Here is a 22,247-nt window from a genome sequence, read left to right as displayed (position 1 = left end):
AGTAATTACGTATTCCAAATTTGATTTCAGGACAATGGGTTACACTTGTCTCATTATCGAGTGGTTGGGTGTATGATCCACATCATATACCCAGTTTTAGGTTTTGTTCGAATATAAATGAGTAGCCATTATAAGTTGACACTACTAAAATAATATCTACATTATAACTTAAAATAATAATATTTTATTATATTCATTTTATCCTTAACTTGAAATTTTAATATATATTATTATATTATTAAAGATAATTGTCAACAAATGAATGTGTATTTAAAAAGGAAATATCAAAAGCATTATTATATTTCAATATAAATTTCTCCTGACAAAAAGAAAGTTCACCCATATTCGAGGATCTCGTTTGGAATTTAATTCAAAATAAATAGAAAAGCTGAGAATATAGAGTGCCATAAATTCACGTAACACCCTAATAAAAAAATTTCTCAACATTGTCTTTGATGCAGGTTGGTTATGCTCTCTCTCTGTTGTTTCCTTTTTTCGTTATTTTTGTATAGTTTTTCTTTTTGCTTTTAACCTCTTCGATCATTACGTTGCTGCTGATGACCGTCTCTGTAATTTCCACTGTCAGTGAATTAGGGTTCGGAGTTCTGATTGTTCATTGAAAGGTAAAACTCTCCGAATTCCTCTGCATTCCATTTTGTTTGATGTGGCTGGCACTTTGATAACCTTCTTAAATATCAGCTAGAATAAGCTTTCCGTTTTCCCATTGTTCACTGGTGAATTTTATACGCTGTATCTATATTATGCGTATCCGTTTCATCCTCGCATGTACAGATTCCGCTTATTTCTTCTATGATGTTATTCGTTTTTTTTAATCTGCATTTGCGATGATTAGTGTGTCTATGTTGGTTGGGATGATTTGTCTTACAGAGATTGATATGTTCCCTACAAGTAGACTGATTCGATTACGTTTTTGAGATGAGTGCTTTTACATTGTACTACTTGACAAACACAAATTTTCTTTTATTTTATTTTATAACTCGTGGATAATAATTATAGCTAAACATATCTTCTCGCCCCCTTTTTGTGATAATATAAATTTATGTTATTGCTTTATTTATTTTTCCACAACTCCAACTTGAATAATGATAAATGACTGAATTTTAATTGATTATATTCTTTCTATTACCCCACACTGTTGATACTATGATGGGTACTGCATCTTTGAATGGTGAGGATTCTTCATAGGTAGTAGTCGCATGTTCCTGTATTGGAGAGGATTTTCATCTTGGTCTTCAAGTTAGGTCTACTTGTGTTTTTAGGGTTTCGCTTCTATAATTTGAAGACACCCTAAGTCTATTGAGGTGTCTCCACCCTTGTATTCCCACTTTGAGATTAGTTATGAAATGCTGCTAAATTGTTAAATCATTCTATTATTCTCTAAAGTCAAGGCTAGAGTATCCCATGTGATATGCTTTAGTCACCTTCCTTTAAGAGTTGACCTAACCTCTTTAAGAGCACCATCAAAACACCATCCCACCATCATCAATTCACCAAAACCGTGAGCCCTTTCCCCATTTACCACCTTGCTTCCGCACCTTCATCATCAACATAGCTTCTCTTCATGCTTTGGCCCAACCTAAAGGACTGTGTGATGGTTTCTGTGTCTCTATACTGATCTGAAGTATTATTTTGTAGGTCTCACAGGCAGTGTACAGCTAAACAAATGGTAAATAGTATTCGTTTTAGTCACAGTGCTAAGGATGAAGAAAGTAAATATGGGAGAGTCACACAAAATGCTGAGAAGGGAAAAAAACAATTACATCCTACTGTATCAGATGCAACTGCTCTCAGACGGTCTCCTAGAGGGACATCATCAAGGAGGATAATTTCTGATCCTTCAAGTACTCATAAGTCCGGGCAATTTAAAAGGGGAGAAACACTGATACGGGTGGGTAAAAAGAGATCTGAATTGGTTGGAAAAAAGAACATGCCAAGTCCTTTGAGAAGATCTGGAAGGACTGGGAGTTACTCTTCTACTAGTCATTCTGATTCTAAAAGCTCAGGTTCATTGAATTCAAACCCTAAGCCAAAAAAAGAGAAGAGTGTGAGACACTTGACATTTGAAGCCAAAGAAGTAAAGGAAAATGAGGAACAAGATCTTGGAACACCCCAGGTTAAAGTAAGGCGAATGACTGCCCGTATGTACCGGTCTCTCTTTGAATTGCCAAAAGAAGGTAATATACTGAGATGCCTGGTGTCATTCTTATTTTAACAATTTTGTTTTCTCTGAACCCTGTTAGTTTTGTTACATATCTAAATGTTAGAAAAATCCATGCTAATACTATGGTTATTGTTATATACACCATCATGTAATAAAAGAAGTAGTTACAGGTGCTACTAATGCTAGGCCTTTCTTCAAGTCTCTTGTTGTACTTTTTGTTTACTTATCACAATTAAGACAAGTCAATGTTTTCTGAGTGAGGCTTGATAATGGTTATTAGGTTTTGTTTAACTATCTATCATTTTTAATTGCTTGCCTGAGAAGATTTCCTTACAGTGCCTGATAGGATTGACAAGTCAAATCAATGTGGCAACAATATTCGAGATAAAATTGACCAGTGCTTTGAAGGTTGCCATTCTGATTGTGAAGTCTCCAAGAATGGTGCACTACCATCTAAAGATGGAAAGCTAAAAGAGATGAGAATTAGCTCTAGGTTGAGTGGCCCTGTGAAAGATCTGGGTGAAAATACCGCAACTCTGGATTCATTGGCACCATCTAAGGCTGCAACTTATGAGGCAGGTTTGACATCTGAAAGGATATTGTATGAAGATTTTATCACGAACACTGTTAAAGATGATAGATGTAAAAAATCGATACCTTCTCAGAGCAAGGAAATCACTGTGGGTGTGGATACAGATGTTTCTGCCACCTTGGCAAAGGGTGACAACTGCAACGTGATTTCTGATTCTGGTGACCTGTCAATGATCAGTTCCAAAATTATGGGGACTAACAATCCATCTAATGCCACAGTTTTTGAGACTGGTTTGGTATCTGAAAAGGTTCAGCCAGATCACCACAGAGAAGAAACATTTCCATCAAGCAATTCCAAGAATGGTGTGCAACTACCTCAAGATGGAAAATCAAAAGAGATGATAGTTGACCATCGGCTGAGTGATCCAATGAAAGACCTAGTTGAAAATATCGTCTCTCTAGGATTGTCAGCATCATCTAACGCTGCGACTTTTGGGACTGGTTTGGTGCCTGAAAGCATTCAGCCTAAAGACTTAATCGGAAATAGTGTTGGGTATGATAGTAGTGGTGACAAATTGGTACCTTCTAAAAGAAAGGGAATTATGGTAGACATGGATTCAGATGTTTCTGCCACATTGGCTAAGGGTAACAACTGCAACTTTGTTCCTAGTTGCAGTAGCCCTTCAGTTCTAGCTGGCAATATAATGGGGACTGATGGTTCACATTCCAAGCGGATAAGGTATTTGTTACTTGTCATATATCTCATTATTCTTGATTTTGCATGGCATCTCTTTTATTATATTCTTTTCTAGGGTATTTTCAAATTCTTGAATCATAAGTTCTTTATTATATTATTCATTTGATGCATGTTGCTTGATATTTTGTGGTAAGCATTGATAGAATTGCAACATGATAAAAAATAAATAAGATGGAATTGAGCCTGTTAGGTTTCTTGGGAACAAGAAACCGGATTTTCAGATTCAGTAAAGAAATAAGCACTCAAATCTTACTACACAACATGAGATAATACTTTAATTAAAGAAAACATAATACAGAAAAATTCATCAGCTTCCAAGGGAAGTAAATCCCTTCTACACAGCACAAACCCTGTTCCAAAAACGAAAACACAACACACCCCTCAGGAGGAACCATTTCCTCCTTAAAAGATAACCCTTACTAAACTTAATAACTACCTCTAACCGCCCCTAAACTGCCCAACCACCGTTAACTTTCATGAAACTTCTGATTTCGAACCTTTTTTCTAACATACACCTTAAAGGTCTTATCAATACTTCCTGGATTCCGAACAACCTTGTCCTCAGGGTCAAAGTTTGGGAATTGATCACGAATGATTCCTTCATCTTCTCATGTAGCGCCTTCGAGTCCTCTCGAATTCCATTGAATGGGACTGATATCCCATGGAGCTGCTGCATCCTGGAATCCAAGACCTTGAAAAGAGTTCTGCTGGAAGGTCCTGTGCAACTTAATGGGTACCTATGGCATGTTTAAGTTGAGAGACATGGAAGACAGAATTCGGGCCGTCACTGGCAGTTGGAGGCAAAAAGCCATGGGAACCACAAATCGCTGCCCAAGTAAATAAGGTCTCCAATGTTGAATTGCTAGCATCATGGCCATTAGTTCCTTCTCATAAATAAACTTGGAGAAAGAAGAATCACTTAAAGCCTTGCTAAAATAAGCAATAGGCCGATGATTTTGAGACAAAACAGCCCCAATACCCCTAGCTGCAGCATCACATTCCAGATGAAATGTTTGAGAGAAATCTGGTAAAGCAAGTAATGGTGCTGATGTTAAAGGTCTTATCAGAGCCAGTGAGAGAAATATGATACTCTGTTAAAACTTCCTTATGTTTGAAATACAGTGATATTAGAATTTCTATGACCTAGCTGTTTTACTAACTACTGACTTAGCAGATAGTCATTCAGTTGTACTTAGTTGAAATTGGAACTGTATATGAAATCCACATGAAATGCAATATGTCTAATAAGCACCTTTTGTCCTTTTGCATTTTGGTGTTGTCAAACATCTTGGTCTTGGAAAGTGTTGGGTATTCTTACCAGTTACTACATGCTGATTTCTCCTTTGAAACAAGTCATGTGCAGCTGTAAGGTGTCCCTGTGACCTCTATTCACCAAACCCTTTCTAGTTCTATATTTGATTGCAGAAATATGTAGATGGAATATTTTTGCAGGAATTGTAGCGCCTGTTCCTTGCATTATTTTTGACCAGTTCATGAGGATTTACCTATATTTTGACTTATCTGGTGTTTTCAGGCCTAAATAACTTGTTCTTTTCTTTGCAGGTTGGATTATAATCCTGTAGTCAGCAAGTCTTGTAACCCTTCTACAACCGAGGTTGGTCAGATTCTTTGTTCTTCATCGTTAGTATTAAGCATGTGATGTAATCTGCAACTGTAGTTGTATTATGCAAATCAGTCAGATTAGGGTTGGATGGATAAAACTGATTCCTTTAGTAGGGGTGCAAGTGGCTTGGGCTGGTTCAAGTTCAATCTAATTTTCAATCGAACCCAATTAAATTTAGTTGAGTTTGGTTGGGTTTACTTTTCTTTATTTAGCAACCTAATACAATTATAATTGGGTTGGGTAATCAGGTTGAGTAATTTAAAAGAAAATTATAATCTATTAAGAAAAATTTGCCTAGTAAATATTTTCAATGTTCTTTAATATTTGTTAGGTAACAAAATTACTACAATACATACATAAATTAATTGGTTTAGGTTGGGTTGGACGGTTTTGTAGGTATAGGGCAACCCAGTTAGATCTCTAATATCGAGTTTTAGAGAGAGAAAGACTTTTTGTATATTGTATTATTGATTAGTGTTAAGAAGTTGATTTTAAGCCTAGCGCAACCCTACAAAACCGGTTTGTAAGGTGAGGTTTGCACCCACTTATATACTATAAATTGGCCTTATCTCTAGTCGATGTAGGACTTTCAACACACCTCCCTCACGCCGAGGTATAAACATCATCTCGAGCGTGACACTAGACATTAATGGATAGTCCGATAACAGTCTGATAGCAGGTGGAACAACATGTTCAACAAACAACAAATATCGTTATGATAGACTCTAACCATAACTCTGATACCATGTTAAGCCTAACTCAATCTCACAAAACCGGCTTATAAGGTGAGGTTTGCACCTACTTATATACTCTAAATTGGCCTTATCTCTAGTTGATGTGGGACTTCCAACAATTAGTACTGTTGACATTACATGAGGTTTATATAGTTGTTGCAACCTCTGATATCTAATTTTAGTCAGAGATGACAGCTGTCAGCCAGTAGCTGACAGATAACACCCTATTATACTACTATACTTGTGAACCAAAATGTTCATATAGAGTAGAATTATATTTCAATAGCTACAAAGATATATCTGGTGTGTCGAAAGAAAATTGTATTGATACTGAATGGAATATGTACGTTCTAAAGAGTTTGTAATTCTCTGTTAGAGAATCCTATATATAGATCAGAGAAGTAGTTATGTCAGTTACAACTTTAAACAGAACAGAAAGTCAGTTATATACCTTTAGGATGATGAAGAATTGAGTGATGTGGGACCTAAGCTTCCTTGGCCGTGTGATATGCAGTCCTTAACATCCAAGTCCCACATCTCTTAAGATCACTTACCCTTCTTCCTCTCCTAAACCTATATAAGCAACCTATGGCTCCTTTGTAAAACACACCTTTCATTAATAAAACAAGAGTGATTTGCATTTCTTCTTTGGGATAGAATCTATGTCTTAGTTCAGATTTGGGATTTTATCTTGTGGCAAAAGCAAGTGGCAATCTTCCTGCACTTGTCTTGTGACAAAAACAAGAGCAACATTTTATTGATCAGAATCCTATATGTAGATAGACAAGTTGGTGTAGTTAACTAATCATGTAATTTGCACAAACCTGCCCTACAAGTGCACTCACATGTTCTCTCTCACACACATACATAATGATTGTTTATGCTTATCTGTGGGTACGTCTTTGATCACTTGGTATTTTTTATCAGCTTGAAGATGGGGATTCTATTGCTGCAAGCATGCTGCAGGACTCTCAAATTGATAATGAAAAAGAAGTTGGTTTAATAACTAATTCCATGAAGAGTGGCACTCAACTGAAGGAGAGATTGTCAAGTCATAATCCATACAGATGCAAGTCTGACTCCTTTAGGTTTGTTGAGTATTGGGTTCCTGTACAAATATCTAATCTGCAGCTTGAACAGTATTGTTCTATTTTACTGTCCAATGCTTCTATTCTGCGCTCCTCATCAAAGGTTGATAGCGTTGAGGCTGTCCATGATGTTCTTATATTAACTCGGAAGGTTAGGTTGTACTTTTTGAATAAATTGCATGCATATCATAACATCGAAGAGAAAGTCGTTTTTTGTTTAGAATCTAGATGTTTTATGCTGCAATATTTGGTTTCACCATCTGAAATAATGTTTTGATTATTATTAGATGTTTAGTGCTAAACTGTTAACAAGTTCTTACTACTGAGCGAGATAATTACAATGAGTATGACATCAATATAATCAATTCACTATTATTAATAAAAATTTATTATGTTTTATATTGAATTCATTTTAACATCCTGTGCTGCATGATGCTAATTCTGATTTGGTGTCGCTAATTCATAATTAAAATGAATTTGATATGCTAACGTGTACTTTTTTTTCTATTTGATTTGGTGTTCCTTTACTTTTTTTATATCAACTCCAGAGCTGTCATATGTTTTTGTATTTTCTTAATAGTTTATTTTTCTCGTGGTATCTCTTGACAGTGTTGTAGTCATCCCTATCTTGTTGGTCCAGAATTGAAACCTTCTCTTAACAAGGGTCTCCAACCGACTGAGTATCTTGATTTTGATTTAAAAGCAAGTGGCAAGTTGCAACTTCTTGATTCAATGCTTGAGGAGTTGAGAAAAAAGGATTTAAGGGTGCTCATTCTTTTTCAGGTACACATTTTTCGGACTGTCTACCCATTAAGTCATTAAATTTACATCATCGTTTATTAGTTTCTTTAGCTTCATAGTTATCAATCACAGTGAGGAGTGGCTGACCACAAAAATGTAGTTGGGTGACTTTCGTATCAAAGATTTTATATTATAGATATATAAATACTAAAAACTATTCACAACTATAGGCATATTCATATTAACTGGCATGAGAACATTGGAATGAAGTGATAAATAAAAGACGGAATTAATAGATAAGAATGGAACACATAAAATACGTGTGGGGAGAGTCAAAAGAACATTGGAGGTCACATTTTTCTGTTTAGGTCTGTTTTGCCTGTTTCCTTTAATTTTCTCGCATGCATGTGTGTCTGTTGTTACATGAGACCATGTTGTCCCCCTTTTTCTTATACTTTATTTGTTCACTTTGGGCAAGATAGTTCATTGAATCATGTTAGTTTATTACTGAATTTGCAGTCTATTGGAGGTTCTGGAAGAGTTATAGGAAATTATTTGGAAGATCTACTTCGACAAAGATTTGGTCCAGATTCGTATGAAAGAATTGATAAAAATATTCTACCTTCCAAGAGACAAGCTGCCATGAAGAAATTTAATGACAAGAACAACAAACGATTTGTGTTTTTGTTAGAAACATGTGCTTGCCTTCCAAGCATTAAATTGTCGTCTGTTGATTCTATTATTATATTTGATAGTGATTGGAACCCAATGAATGATATAAGGTCCCTTCAGAAAATAACACTTGATTCACAGTTTGAATTCATAAAAATATTCCGGTTATATTCAACTTTCACTGTTGAAGAAAAAGCCTTAATCCTTGCTAAGCAATGTAAGTCAATAATTGACTTCAATTTACAAAACATAAACTGGAGTACCAGTCATATGCTGTTGATGTGGGGTGCTTCTTGTCTATTTAATGAACTCAAAGCTTTTCATGATGGTGAAACTTCTGCATCAAATGTGAAATCCTTGTTTGGGCGACCATTTCTAAAAGAAGCAATGCATGAATTCTCATCGCTACTATCTCAGGATGGAGAACATATTGATTCAAGCAACAGTTCAATCTTATTGAAAGTGCAGCAAAATGGGGGAACATACCAGGGAAATTTTTCTTTGCATGGGGAGATAAAACTTGGGTCACTGGATGAAGAGCCATCCCAATTTTTTTGGACAAAACTTTTGGACGGAAAACAGTTTCTGTGGAAGTACTTAAATAATTCATCTCAGCGGAGCAGGAAGAAAGTTCATCATTTTGAGAGTTCAGTCAATGGGCCTGATAATGTAAGTGAAGGAGCAGCAAAGAAGCGCAGGAAAGTTAATATTATTGATCAGCCTTCTTCAAAATTTGAAGATGAAAAGTTACCCGCTGGTAGCAAGGCAGGTTAGTGGTGACATTTGTTACTTTGACCTTTCATTGTTCAATGAAGTTGCCAATTAGTAACAATTATTGTAAGCCTTTTATATATATATATATATATATATATATATATATATATATATATATATATATATATATATATATATATTATAACTTATGAAACCAATAAATAATTTTGCAGGAACACCTGGAGATTTAGTGGGTAATGCTTCTCAATTCTTGCATAGTCTGACTACTTGTTCTGGTAATCCATTCCATGTCAATTATTTATGGCCCTAACTCAATCTGGTTGCTTGACCAAATATCAGATAGATCTCAAGGAGACAATGTTGAATCTGAGCGAAAAAGAGGACTGCATGATGAGCAGAGTAGGTTACATATTTTGCTGAAGCCAGAGATCACAAAGCTTTGCGATTTACTTCTTCTTCCGGTATGAAATATGTTTTCCCTTTGTTAAGTTTACCCCGTTTCCTGCATTGGTCCTTTACTCTTTGTATGGTTGCATTCTAATTACCAGATTGTTTTTGTTGATTAAGTGTGATTGTGTATAAATATTGTCAGTTCAGCATCATTATTTAATGTAAAGGGCTGATAGGAACTTGCATATTATTGAGTTGTGTGGGATGCTCGATAGAGTATGTTACCCAGAAACGTAATGAACCATGATCACAGTAGGCAGAAAAGATAAAGAAAGAATGGAATTCTCTTATTAATGGTAATAAAATTTTGTAAATAAAGGATAGTTGAGAGCATAACCCCCCTAGTATGGGAGCATAACCTCTCTCAGAGGACTGTAGCGTAGCCGCCTGTCAACAACTCAATAATCAAAAACCTACCCCTAACAATAGACTCTAGCTTTATTTATATTAATTATTTCCCGCCCATCTTGTGCTAAATCTTTCCCTAGAATATTATTCTAAATAAAATATTTCCCTAGAATATATTTTCCTAGAAGATATCTTTATTTAATATAAATATCTTATACTGACTATTTCCTAGAATATATCTTTATTTACTATTAATATCTTATACTGAATATTTTCCATAGAATATATCTTTATTTACTATAAATATTTCCCGCCCATCTTCACCGTTACGAGTTAGGATAGTAACTCTTCAACCGATCGGTTACAGCTCTTCCCCCTGCCATTTGGCTTGCTTCCCTTGCCTCCTACCGTTCGACTTGTTTCCCCCTGCTTCCTACCGTTCGGCTTGCTGCCTCCTATCCTATCACCCTATATCCTATCAGAGTACGTAAGTGCTTGGTTCTTCTCCCTTAATAGCTTGCTATTAGGGGTGGGTTCTCCATGTGCTTATGTACATATCAATTGGTATCAAAGCTGATTGTCGATGTCTCAAAAAGGGTTCTAATCAGCAAGGGATTTGAGTGAAGGGTTTTTTCAGTGAAAGTTGTTGAGACATTGGCTCTTAAGCCTAGTTCTATGATAGTTAGTTCTGTATTATTTGAGGGGTGGAGGGCAATTAGAGTGTTGTGGGATGCTCAATTGAGCAAGTGTTTGATTTTCCCCCTTTTATAGTTAGCTTTTGATGATAGCTTTCCCAAGCGCTTAGGTGCTTATCAAAGGCTTTTAGAATTTTGTTGATTTGATAGTGTTCCTGTTGAGATTCTGATATTTGGAGGCATTACTGTGTCTGCCTTAATGCTGGTGATGGTATGGTATGAAGCTTGTAATTTTAGGCTTATAATGGACTAGGAATGAAATGCTTCTGATCTGAAAAGATACTTGATAAATTGAATAATTTTTAATTGGAATTTCTGATTGTCTATTTTGAAGTACTCCTTGTCAGGTAAAAACCCAACAATGATGTATCAAATTGAAAAGTAGGCTTTTAGTTTGAAGTGGTAGGACTAATGAGATTGCTTAAATCCTTTTAGAAGTGGAAGGAAGATAATGAATTTAGAATGGTAACTAAGGCAATGATGTGAATAAAATTTGGATCTAACCATAGGTGGAGACTTATTTTAGTTATTCTTGTCCTATTAGGTTCATGTTTTTAATGATTATAAGTTTATAACCTATGACGCTTGGTCATGACTGTTCAATGCCATGTCTTCGCTTGACATGTGTTTGATTCCAGCACGCCTACTACACATGTACATCAATGTCAGACATTTTGCTAATGTAGAATTTAAAAAAACATTTGTTTTGCGGCTTTGGCACTTTTTTAAGAAAAACTTGTGTAAGTTTCTATTTGTCCTTTAAACAAACAAACAAACAAACAATCTATTTATCATTTACATCTTGTGTTTCACTATCTCTAATTAAATTTGCCTTTGGATGAATCTAACTTAAAAGGGTGTCTCAATGATGGTTATCAACAAGGGGATGAAATGTCTTAAATGACTTAGATCCTCTTTACACTTTTTGGATTTTAGATGGATGAACTAGATCTTTTTGTATCAGGAAATAGTGTGTTCAAATTGTTATATTTAACTAAATTTTTTATAGATGCTTTTGAATATAATCTTGATTTTCAATTTATATAATTCATAATAATGTTCAATGTGTGTGTGTCTCTCTCTCTCTCTCTCTCTATATATATATATATATATATATATATATCCAGGTGGTCGTATCCTGTATTTTGGAAATTGTAGTTGTTATAACTTGAAGTTGAGAGAAAAAGAAAAATCTTACATTTTTGATTAAAAAAAAAGTGATACACTTTACTACTGTTTTTATAGAAGCAGTAGTTCTGAAAGATAAAATGGCGGGAAGCCCCTAACAAAACCCTAACATAAGAATTAATAATAAAATAATGACATTATACTTCAGCAGTGTTGTGTGTCCTAGCTTCAAAGTTTATAATTATTATTAAAGAGTGGACTTTAAGCCTAACTTAACTTCACAAAACTGGCTTGTAAGGTGAGGTTTGCACCCACTTATATACTCTAAATTGACCTTATCTCTAGTCGATGTGGGACTTTCAACACACTTTCCTCATGTCGAGGTATATACATCTCGAGCGTGGCACAATATGCCCAACAAACAACAAATATGGTTAGGATAGGCTCTAACCATAGCTCTGATACCATGTTAACAAGTGGACTTTAAGTCTAACTCAACCCCACAAAATCGGCTTGTAAAGTGAAGTTTGCACCCACTTATATACTCTAAATTAGTTTTATCTCTAGATGATATGAGACTTCCAACAATTATGAAGTACTAGAAGGAAGTAAGGGAGGAAAAGGTTATTGTTGTTTTGTTGGAGAGTGCTTTTGTGTCATTGTTGGATTAATTGTTATATTATGTAACCATTTGAGTAATGATTGCATTGAAATATGATATGGATAATGACTTTAAATATCATATAATGAAACTGACTTGCTATAAGCAATGTGATAGCTGAACCTAAGGAAGGTGGAATTTGTCTGTGCCCCTTTTCAATCTGAAATCGTTCCAGTCCCACTAGATTGTGTACCGTGTGATTTTGTCCTTGAAAATTAATTTTTCCACCAATTCTTCTGATATCACCCTGCATTCCCCCAGGAATGAATTTTATAATTTTGTTATGGGTATCATTATTGATTTGGTAGAATTTGTATTTATGTCAATCTAACCTAATCTGAATCGATAATATTCTGATGGCCTCTTTTTGTAATGCAGGATAAAGTCAAGAGTGTGATCGATAAATTTCTTGAATATGTTATGAATAACCATGATGTCAATAGGGAACCATTTTCGATATTACAGGCTTTTCAATTATCTCTGGTAAGAATATTTTCTAGTACTTCTATTCGATTTAATTTCACTCCTTTAGTTGCTTTATCCATTGCTTTTGGCATAGCTTTTGTTTTCTTGAAGAAAATTGTTTTTATGTTTTTTATTTGCTTATTTCTTCACTTTCTTTACAGTCCGAAGAATATGTTTAGTGAGTTAACAATTTTGACTTCCTTTTCTGTAGTAACTTTTTTGTGGAACTTGTCAAACTTAAGTATGAACACTGTATTGCAAATATACTCAATAATCTGGGTTTTGGGCTAGAAATATATAGTTCAAGGCCTGATCATGAACCATCTCAAAAGCTTAAACTGTTAGATGAAGACAAATGAATAGTTTTATATTTGTGGAAGAATGAGAAACAAAAGTTTTCTGAATTTAGATGTGTGTATCTTCCACTCATCAGAGTGGTCTATTTTTATTTGAGAGTATTACAACAATAGTTAAAGCTAAATCAATTTTGCTGGAGAGCAATTACTTCTTGGCATGCAGCCAATCTAGCTACACCTAGTATCTAGGACCCTAGAAAAGATAAACACTGAAGTAACTTGCATTTTCTATGTTTTGCATTCTTAGCTTGTATACAATTTCAAAATATGAAATAATCTTTTGGCAAGAGTATTTTGAAGGGATGGTAGTGCATTGCAGCCACTTTGGACATTGTGGAATGGCCATGCCATGGTGCAAATCACGCCGTAGGCTGAATCTAAAGAAGATGAATTCTAGGGTCTATGCAGCATGACCTAACCCAAGACAAATGCAACCTTGATTTCCAAAAATTTAAAAATGTTCTGGGCCCTTGCCCAATTGAAAAACCTAAACTACCATATACAACCCAAAACACAACTTTTTAGTTCCGCAACCGTATTCACTGCGGTCAGCCACCTGTGCTGCTGCCGCTGCCTAATACTTGTGCTGCACCACATGTAGCTTATCCTATTATATCTTGGCTACCAATCGAGTCCCAAACCTTTCTCAAATCTTCTATCAGCCTTAGGATCATGCTCTATATTTTCTCTTGCAAAGAAAAGTAGGATAGGTGCAAAGTTGAATACGAATTTCCCTTCAATTTTCTTTTTGGGAGCTATTAAGGAAATTTTCTCTATTCTTTTTCACTTGCATACTCACAGACCGGTTACCATCTTAACAACATAAATGCAACATAAAATTATACTACTTGGTCTGCATTTATGCCATATCATTTGGTATATTTTTATGAGTAAAATAGTCATGATAATTCGTAGACAGGAGTTCTGTTTCACGCCTCTTATAACTGCGTGTATTCACATAATTGCATTAACTGATAATTTTTTTTTCTTTTATCGTGCAAAATTCAGTGTTGGACTGCAGCTTCTTTGCTAAAGCACAAACTCGATCCCATTGCCTCTCTTATAAAAGATTTGAACTTTGTGTGTAAGAAAGAAGAGGTGGACTACATTTATTCTATGCTGCGTTGTTTGAAGAAAATATTTTTATATCGTACAGGAAGTTATAATGATACCGATGCTCCAAAAGCATCCGAACCATCAGATGGGGTATGTACCAGAGTTGAACAGGAGGTTGAATTGTTCAAAAAAGATATGTGTAAAAGTATTAAAGAAATTCAGAAGAAGTGCAAAAAGAAGCTGAAGAAGCTATGCCTTTTGCAAGAGGAAGAGAAGCAAAGGTTGAAGGCACATATTGAGGAGGAAGAGGCTAAATTTGAGGAAGGGTACAAACTACAGTCAGCTGTTATACGATCCTGCTCTCCCAATGATGTTATAAGAATGGAAAAGCTTAGGGTTTTGAATATTGAATACGAAAAAGGAATTGAAGAACTGAAATGTCAGCATGAAACACAACTCAAGGATCTTGAGGCCAAGCAATCAGCTGACAAACAGAAGTTTCTAGAAAAGGAGGCTGCTTGGGTAGAAGATGTGGAATCTTGGGCACAAAATGAACTTTCTAAAATAGTTGCCTCAAAGGAACTTGGGACTGGGGTTGAGTCCTTCCAGACTTATGGTCAAGTACAACCTGACAATGTTCTTAAGAATCACTTTGCAGAGGGAACGGGTCAAAATGATAAGGTTAAAGCCATCACAGAGACTGTCACCGAGAATTCACCTTTATCTGATGAAAGAATTGCTAACAGGGCTGCAGTAAGTTTGTCGGGTAGAAAGGAACGTTTGGGACAGCATGGGATTATCAATACTACAGATTCAACAGAAAATGATGGTGCGGTGAATCCTCCTTCATCCATGGAACATGAATCTGATGGAGGTGCTGTAAATGAAGTTTCATATAGAGAATTAAGATTGAGTAATGGTCCTGATAACAATACTCATTCGAGTCCGTGGCATGAAAACTCTGGAGACTCTTCTAGCATACTTAATGGACATATTCCAGTTGATGAGCAAGAAACTAGAAATGAACTGGACACTGTTTGTACATTAGTAAGAGATGTGCCTCCGGAAACAAGTGGGATTTTCAATTTTACCGAGTGTGTACAGGATGCATCTCCTTTGAATCCCCCGTCATCTATGACTCAAATGTCTGATGAAGGTCGACTAGAGGTCCCATGTTTAGATAGGGTTTTATCACCAAGGACTTGTCAAGGTGCTTGTTCAGGTGATGAAGGTCCAAATAATATATCCATTTCAAATCCACTTTTGGAGCAACAAACTACTGATGATGTTCCTTTGAGTATTCCAGCAGCGGCTGATTGTGTTGATGATATAGAGGATTTAACAAGTGCTGTGTTGGTGGCTAAAAGGACCACATCAGAAGAGCAGGAAGGAGCACCTAAAACCATTCCAGAATTGTCCCAAGAGTCTCCAGTATCCAGAACATTTAAAGTCATGGATCTTCGAGAAAAAGATGCACAGTTATCTATGGGCTCCACTCCTGACCATGAAAAGTTTAAGGAATTGCTGCATTCTTCCGAACAATCAGAACTGGTACCTAGTACAGTTGATGCTGTACCAGCCGATCAGGGGCAACAATTACTATCTGCGGAGCTTCCGTCTTCCCACCTTAATTGTTTAGAAACTGAAGTTGAACATCAGCCAACTGTGGTTCCAAGTCAAGATGTGCAATCTGACTCAAACTTGGAACATTCACATGGGCACCCTGCCTCATATTCAGACCCTAATACAGTTGCACCTAGTGAAGTAAGAATGCAATCTACAAACACAATAAATTCTTCAATTCCTCTGGAGATCAATTATCCACATATGGAAGCTGAAATACATTCAGCTTCCAGAAACCTGCATTTGAGCTATTATGATCCACTCAAAATTGAATTGGATAGAATACGAAAAGTAGCAGATCAAACAATGATAATCTATGAAAAAAAGGTTAGTTTCTGGTTTGCTTATATTTTGATTTTGGTCATCTTTTTTTGTGACTATATAATATTATTCTTGCTGGAGCAGACTATGGAGTTGAAATCTGAGTTTAAAAAGGAATTAGAAGAACTCCGCAGGAAGTACGATATTAAAATTCAAGGGATAGAAACTGAATTCGAACAAAGAAAGACGACTCTGGATACAAGTCTTAATGTAGTTCGTATGAATAGGTTTTTGGCAGATGCCTTTAGGGCTAAATGCTCACATCTTAAACCATCGTGTACACCAGGAACGCTGCAAGGTATTTTACTTTTTTTGAGATCTAAATTAAATGTTGCTTTTATTGCCCTGACTTGATATGTTATGTAAATCTAATCTCACTTCGGTTCCATTCCTACTATGTTTCTAATAGTAATAGTGATTATCCTCTCAAGCAGACAAAAAACATCAGTAATTCTGGCGTCACCAGCCTTTTTCCTTTTTTTATAGGCAAATGAATTAGATATGTATTTTTTTAAAGTCCTGAAACTAATTAATGCTGTATAATGATTGCATCAGTATTTTTTTTTTTTTTGGGGTCTGGAAATATATACTCGTCCGCTTGTCCGGGTAATATGTGCATTGTTTATCTATTCTGCTCATGAGCAGACATTCATATAACTAAGTGTGGATGCTTTGCAGCACTGGGAATTCAGATTTTAATTTGAGTCTTTCCTAATCTTTATTTTATGGTCAGATTCAAGTTTTGCGTCACAGCAGTTGCTTCCGCCCTCACAACAACAGAATGCTAATTGGCCATCTCTTGTTGCCGGTTCTTCTTTTGGTCCTTCTGCGACCAACCGGCAGGGTCCCTCCACAAATGCTAGCTCTCAGCTAACGTTACATCCTATACGGGCTGGTTACAGTGCATCACGATTTCCCACCAATGTTTCTGCAAGATCACCAATTATCAACACCATCTCTTTGCCTGTCGAAAATCTTCAACCTGGTGGTGAGATTCGCGCCCCTGCGCCGCATCTCCAGCCTTTTAGACCGTGACATAACTCTTTTTTTCTTCTCCCAGTGGTTGGGAGATTCTTACATGATATATGGTAGGGCAAATATTTTCGTACTGATACAGATGACAATAGTTTTTTTTTTACATCCCTTTGTTCTAATTATAGTTATGTAAAAATGTATATATGTAATTAATTGTCTGCCTAATTTTCTCTGGCATACAATGAGTCATGAATGGCTGACGATTAAGATGAAACACAGGGAATTGGTGAGCTGTATAGTTCTTGAAACAATTAGCAAAACTTTAATACGCAACTGCGGATTTGAAAGGGAGACATTTTTAAAGTCACTACGGTAAAGTTTCCTTTTAAAGAGGAAAACCATGACTTGAATTTTTTCTCTCTATCCTTTTTGGCATTTTTTAACATGCATTTTCGCTTCTATTGAACTGGAAAGTATTAATGATACGTATACAATCCTTGGCAAATAACCTTTAAAATATTTTACATCGTTATGTTTTAATTTACTAAATAATTTTATGTCAATTTAAACATCATTGACATGATTTTATCTTTATAATATAATAAATTTAATTTATTAATTTAACCACAATCGCAAGTTATGATTGAATCAATAATAAACTTGAATTCCAAAACTGTTATAAATTTTGTCTAGGACACCTGGTTGAATTGGCAAATGTATATTACTGGAGTCCAGTGATAAGTTTTTCATGAACGCATTTCTTGATTTACTAGAAAAATAAATAAAATATATGTTTACCTTCATTAAACTCAAACTTTATTTTTTATATATTTAAACAAATATATGTACAATGAGCCTGATTAATTAATTAAATAGTTATTAGATCAATGTCGTTAAAAAATGTTAAATTAAATGTTATTCAGGTACTATTAATTCAATTTCGTCAATTGTAAAAAGTATTTTGTTTATTGAGATAGAGAAATATGAAATGTGCTTACGGGCAGGACTACATGTAACATGCAAATTGTCTTCCCATATGTCTTCAAGAAACTTGACCCATTAGGGAGAAAGACAAAAGTTATAGAAACATAAAAAATTTCTGGTCGGATTCACGTGGGTCGGAGAGGAAAGAGTTCCCCAACTTTAAAATTAGAACAATACACCAAGTTGTGAATATCGCATAATTTAGTTATTTAAATGATAAAAATGCCACTTTTAAAATTACTATATAGCATATATTTTAATTTCTAATACTGCTCGATAGCGATTATTTTAATCTTAAAAACACAAGGGAGAATTAAAATAATTGGATTTTAATAATTTTGAAAAATAATTTGCTTTCTTTTTCTTAGTTCTCTTTTTCATGTTCGTTAAAGAAGAGAATGGTGCACATGTTTAAATAATCTTTTTAATAGTTTTTTAAGAAGTTGCGAGTTAGTTAATTTATATGCAAATTGCAAATCAGATTTTGATATAAACTAAATATAATTACAAAAATTCGACCGACATTTTGTCTTTTGATAGAGAAATTATGATGGATATCTGCAAAGATTCTTTATTACTCAAATAAGTAGAATAAAATTAGAATATAAATATTTCTTTTTGATTTAGTTTTTCTTGTTATAACATGAGAAGTTGTTGAAATAATTATTATGTATCATCATTTTTATGTTTTTCTTAACAAAAGAGATTGATTATAACACAACATATTTTCGTTATTCGATGATTTAGAAAAACAAATCTATTATTTCAGCCTTGTATCACCACATTTGAGATGCACATGTAAATAAAGGTATTCAGAATTTACATGTCGCCTATTTTAATTTTTTTTTAATATATTTATGTATTCATTGAACAATTTAAACAAAGGTATCCCATTTTAAGTTTCTTGAGATACCACCGTTGTAATTAATGATTACACATCACATGTAAAATAATCTAAGTTAAAAAATTGTGAGATATTGTCAGAACCATTAAAAACGCACCCAAAAACCCTCTGAACGGACGTCAAGTGTCAAGCGGAGGGGAATCGGAAATCAGATAGTGGAATGCAGGTGTCAGCAGATGAGCGGACGTTCGTGTTAAGCAAAACTAAGTTTTTGGAAAGTTTACGTCATAATCTCTGCATGCATCTTCTTCCCCAAAACTCTGAAATTCTCATTTCTCCTCCTTCTCTCTAAAAGCTCTCCCTTCTCTCTACGAAATCTCACCCTTTCTCTTCTCCGATCACCGTTCAGGCACCGTAGAAGCACTTCCGGCGTCAAGAGCTTCAGTTTGAACCGATCAATTTCGAGTTCTGAACTAGTAAGTTCTTCTTGTACTTAGCCGTCGTTCTCTAGCACATGCAAACCAAGTTCCGGTTGCATGAGTTCATAGTCTCATTCTGAACCATTTTGGTCTGTTGTTTGATTTTGGTTTGAAGAGTTGTTGAGCGTTGAGGGTAGAAGGAAGTATAGTCAGGCAAACCGTATTCTGTCTCTAGGACGTTCGTTCATGCTCAGAGGTAAGGGAAACTTATTTAATTTAATTTGTATGTTTATTGTGCTGCATGAACGTTCGTTGTGTTGTTAAGTTAAAGTGAAGCATGATTGTTGAGATATTTGACTATATGAAATATGATGGTTATTATGTTCTGATGTATGAGGAATATGAAATGTACTATGATATGAATGTATGAAATTATGAAGTTATATGTTGAGAAATGAGTTTGAATATAAATGAATTCTGGAGGTGAAATTTCCCTATGATAATGTACGTTTGTCATTGAACGGTCATTGACCGTTCGGTAATGCTAGTAACCTTGGTTAAAATTGGATTCTTTCATTTGGAAAGAATCCTAGTTGAGGACGAGCGTCTTCGTGTGGTAATACTATGTTTGAGCGTTTGGCCAAGCGTAGTTGTATCTGAGTATTCTGTGATAAACTTAAATTTTGTAAATATATGTACTTGTATATTTTAGTTATTCTTAAACACTATTCCAATAATATCTTATTATATTTATCAAGCTTTCTATTATAAGTTTAGTAGTGCTCGGTCTCACACCAAGCGCTCGTAATGAGTAGTGCTCAGTCTTATACCAAGCGTTCGTACTCGTTTCTTGTATGATCTATCTTGATGAAAATAGCATTCGTCCAACTTCAATAGCATTTTCTCTCTACCGTGTTTGGTCATTGACTGGCATTCGGTTTCTTAATGTGAATCCTTCTAAGTATTTTTCTCTGAAGGTCTTGAAGTGTATACATCCATTTGGTTCCGACTTAGAGCTTTAGTATTTGGTATGGTTCTTTCGGTGTTCGGTTAGAACTCTCAAGGGTCAGTTCATCTAATTGGCTCACTGATTAAGTAACGTTCGTTCTAGTCGTTCCTATTATATATGATGATACTCGGTTTCTTTCTCAAACTTTCTCAAACCGATAGTAATCCCCTTGATCTTATTCTATTCTGGAACTGGAGACCTCTCTGTCTCGTTCCAAGCGTTCGTCCTCGTTCTGAGTGAGGATTGAACGTTCGGTATCTGGTATCCTTAATAATCTTTGAACAAAGATGAAATTGAAATGATTGATAATGAAAGAAGAAATTGAGATGATTGATAATGAGAGATGAAATTGAGATGATTGATGATGAAAGATGAAATTGAGAATGATTATGAATGAAATATGAAGAGAATGTGATATGGATTGAAATGTTTGGATTTTGAACGAGCGTTCCAGGGAGGAACGACTCATGGATGAATATTGGATTTGTAAAGTATGACTGTGGGCATGCTAAGCTGGCGGTTCATCCTGATGTTCCGTGAGTACTCGTCCTCACGTAGAGGAGGGTAGGTCATGTGTGGGAACGACAGGAGGTCCTAGTTGTTGGAACAATCGGTACCGTTATAGAGTTGCGCAGCGGAATAAAATACTCAGAAAGCGTGTTACGGTCACAAATCAAGTTTTGATGGTCCGTTTTAGAAAAACAATTTTCTTAGAGAAAATTTATCAAACAGTTGATGTGCATAAAACAATAAAAAGAGTAGGGAGTAGAAAAACTGATACACTGGATTTTTATCCTGGTTCGATTCAAAAGAATCTACGTCCAGTTGTTAATCACTATAAAAAGTGATTAACGTTTTCACTAAAATCAGTTTCACCAATTACAATAAGAGTGAATAAAAAACAGAGAGATAAAACCTTCCTTCGACGAACGAACCGGAAGATGACCACCTTGCCAACTCGAAGAGAACCGCTCCAACTATCGACACACGAAACGCGAGCTTCTCCTATTCACGAGACCAGGCAAAGCACTTGAACTAGCTTTTTAGAACTTCCTCAGACAAACTGTATTCTCAAAAAGCTCAGAGTTGTCTTCTTAGAGTTTTGGAAGAACCTTATATAGCCAACTATTCTAATTTCGCAGATATGAATTATAACTGCCACAGATAATCGATTATTGTTAGTGATAATCGATTATTCGAGTCCGTTACAGGGTTTTCAAAGAGTGATAATCGATTATATGATGTGATAATCGATTATTCCTGTATGACTCTGTGATAATCGATTATTGTCATTCCATAATCGATTATTGCAGTTAAAAATGAAAGTTTACAAAGTTTACAAGAATTTCCTACTACATTTAATCTCTACAAATTGCTTTTAACTAATTCTAATATCTTCTTCAACTAAAACTTCTTGCAGCATCATCAAAACACATTTCTTCAAGATTTACCAATACTCCTTATTGGTAACACTAGTCCTTAGGGGTACTTTGGACAGATAGGATTAACCTTGGGTGGTAGCTGTTGAGGGCATCCCAGTTACTACATCACCAGGGTGCACGAACGCTTGTAGCTACACAGATTTCATACAGTCCGGACAGTCAGTCTAGTATTATGATTTATATGAAACGTATGATGAAATATATCTTGTGTGTTTGATTGTGTGAAATGAATGTCTATACATGAATTAAATTACATAAGCTTACCTTGTGTTTCCTGTCTTGTCTTGTTTTGTACGTTCGTCTTTGTCATTGCAATGATCATCCGTTGTGGATGTGAGCAGAAGGAGACGAACTGCTGGAAGAGGCGTTAGAAGAAGAAAATCTAGTTGAGATTGAAGTTAAGACCG

The 22,247-nt window shown here is 35.2% G+C and overlaps 1 protein-coding gene across 7 annotated transcripts; it reads left to right on the top strand.

Moving 5' to 3' along the window:
- Positions 1 to 364: 364 nt before the first annotated feature.
- LOC108332924 (helicase protein MOM1) lies at positions 365 to 17,509 on the top strand. 7 transcript variants are annotated; one of them, XM_052870415.1, is made up of 14 exons: positions 365 to 461; positions 587 to 623; positions 1,657 to 2,195; positions 2,519 to 3,452; positions 5,034 to 5,085; positions 6,756 to 7,067; positions 7,526 to 7,699; positions 8,177 to 9,098; positions 9,277 to 9,297; positions 9,404 to 9,525; positions 12,725 to 12,829; positions 14,176 to 16,173; positions 16,252 to 16,465; positions 16,901 to 17,509. In XM_052870415.1, exons 3-14 carry the CDS (start codon positions 1,685 to 1,687, stop codon positions 17,200 to 17,202), a joined length of 5,667 nt encoding a protein of 1,888 aa, XP_052726375.1. In that variant the 5' UTR covers positions 365 to 461; positions 587 to 623; positions 1,657 to 1,684; the 3' UTR covers positions 17,203 to 17,509. The 7 variants fall into 7 exon arrangements, with proteins under 7 accessions (XP_052726375.1, XP_052726378.1, XP_052726376.1 ...); XM_052870418.1 differs by lacking the exon at positions 587 to 623 and having other exon boundaries at positions 422 to 461; XM_052870416.1 differs by having other exon boundaries at positions 456 to 623.
- Positions 17,510 to 22,247: the final 4,738 nt, after the last annotated feature.

The sequence above is a fragment of the Vigna angularis genome, chromosome 11 (assembly GCF_016808095.1).
Source record: "Vigna angularis cultivar LongXiaoDou No.4 chromosome 11, ASM1680809v1, whole genome shotgun sequence".
NCBI lineage: Eukaryota > Viridiplantae > Streptophyta > Magnoliopsida > Fabales > Fabaceae > Vigna > Vigna angularis.
The sequence above is the reverse complement of the archived record's forward strand: the minus strand, read 5'-3'. Positions and strand labels throughout refer to the sequence as shown.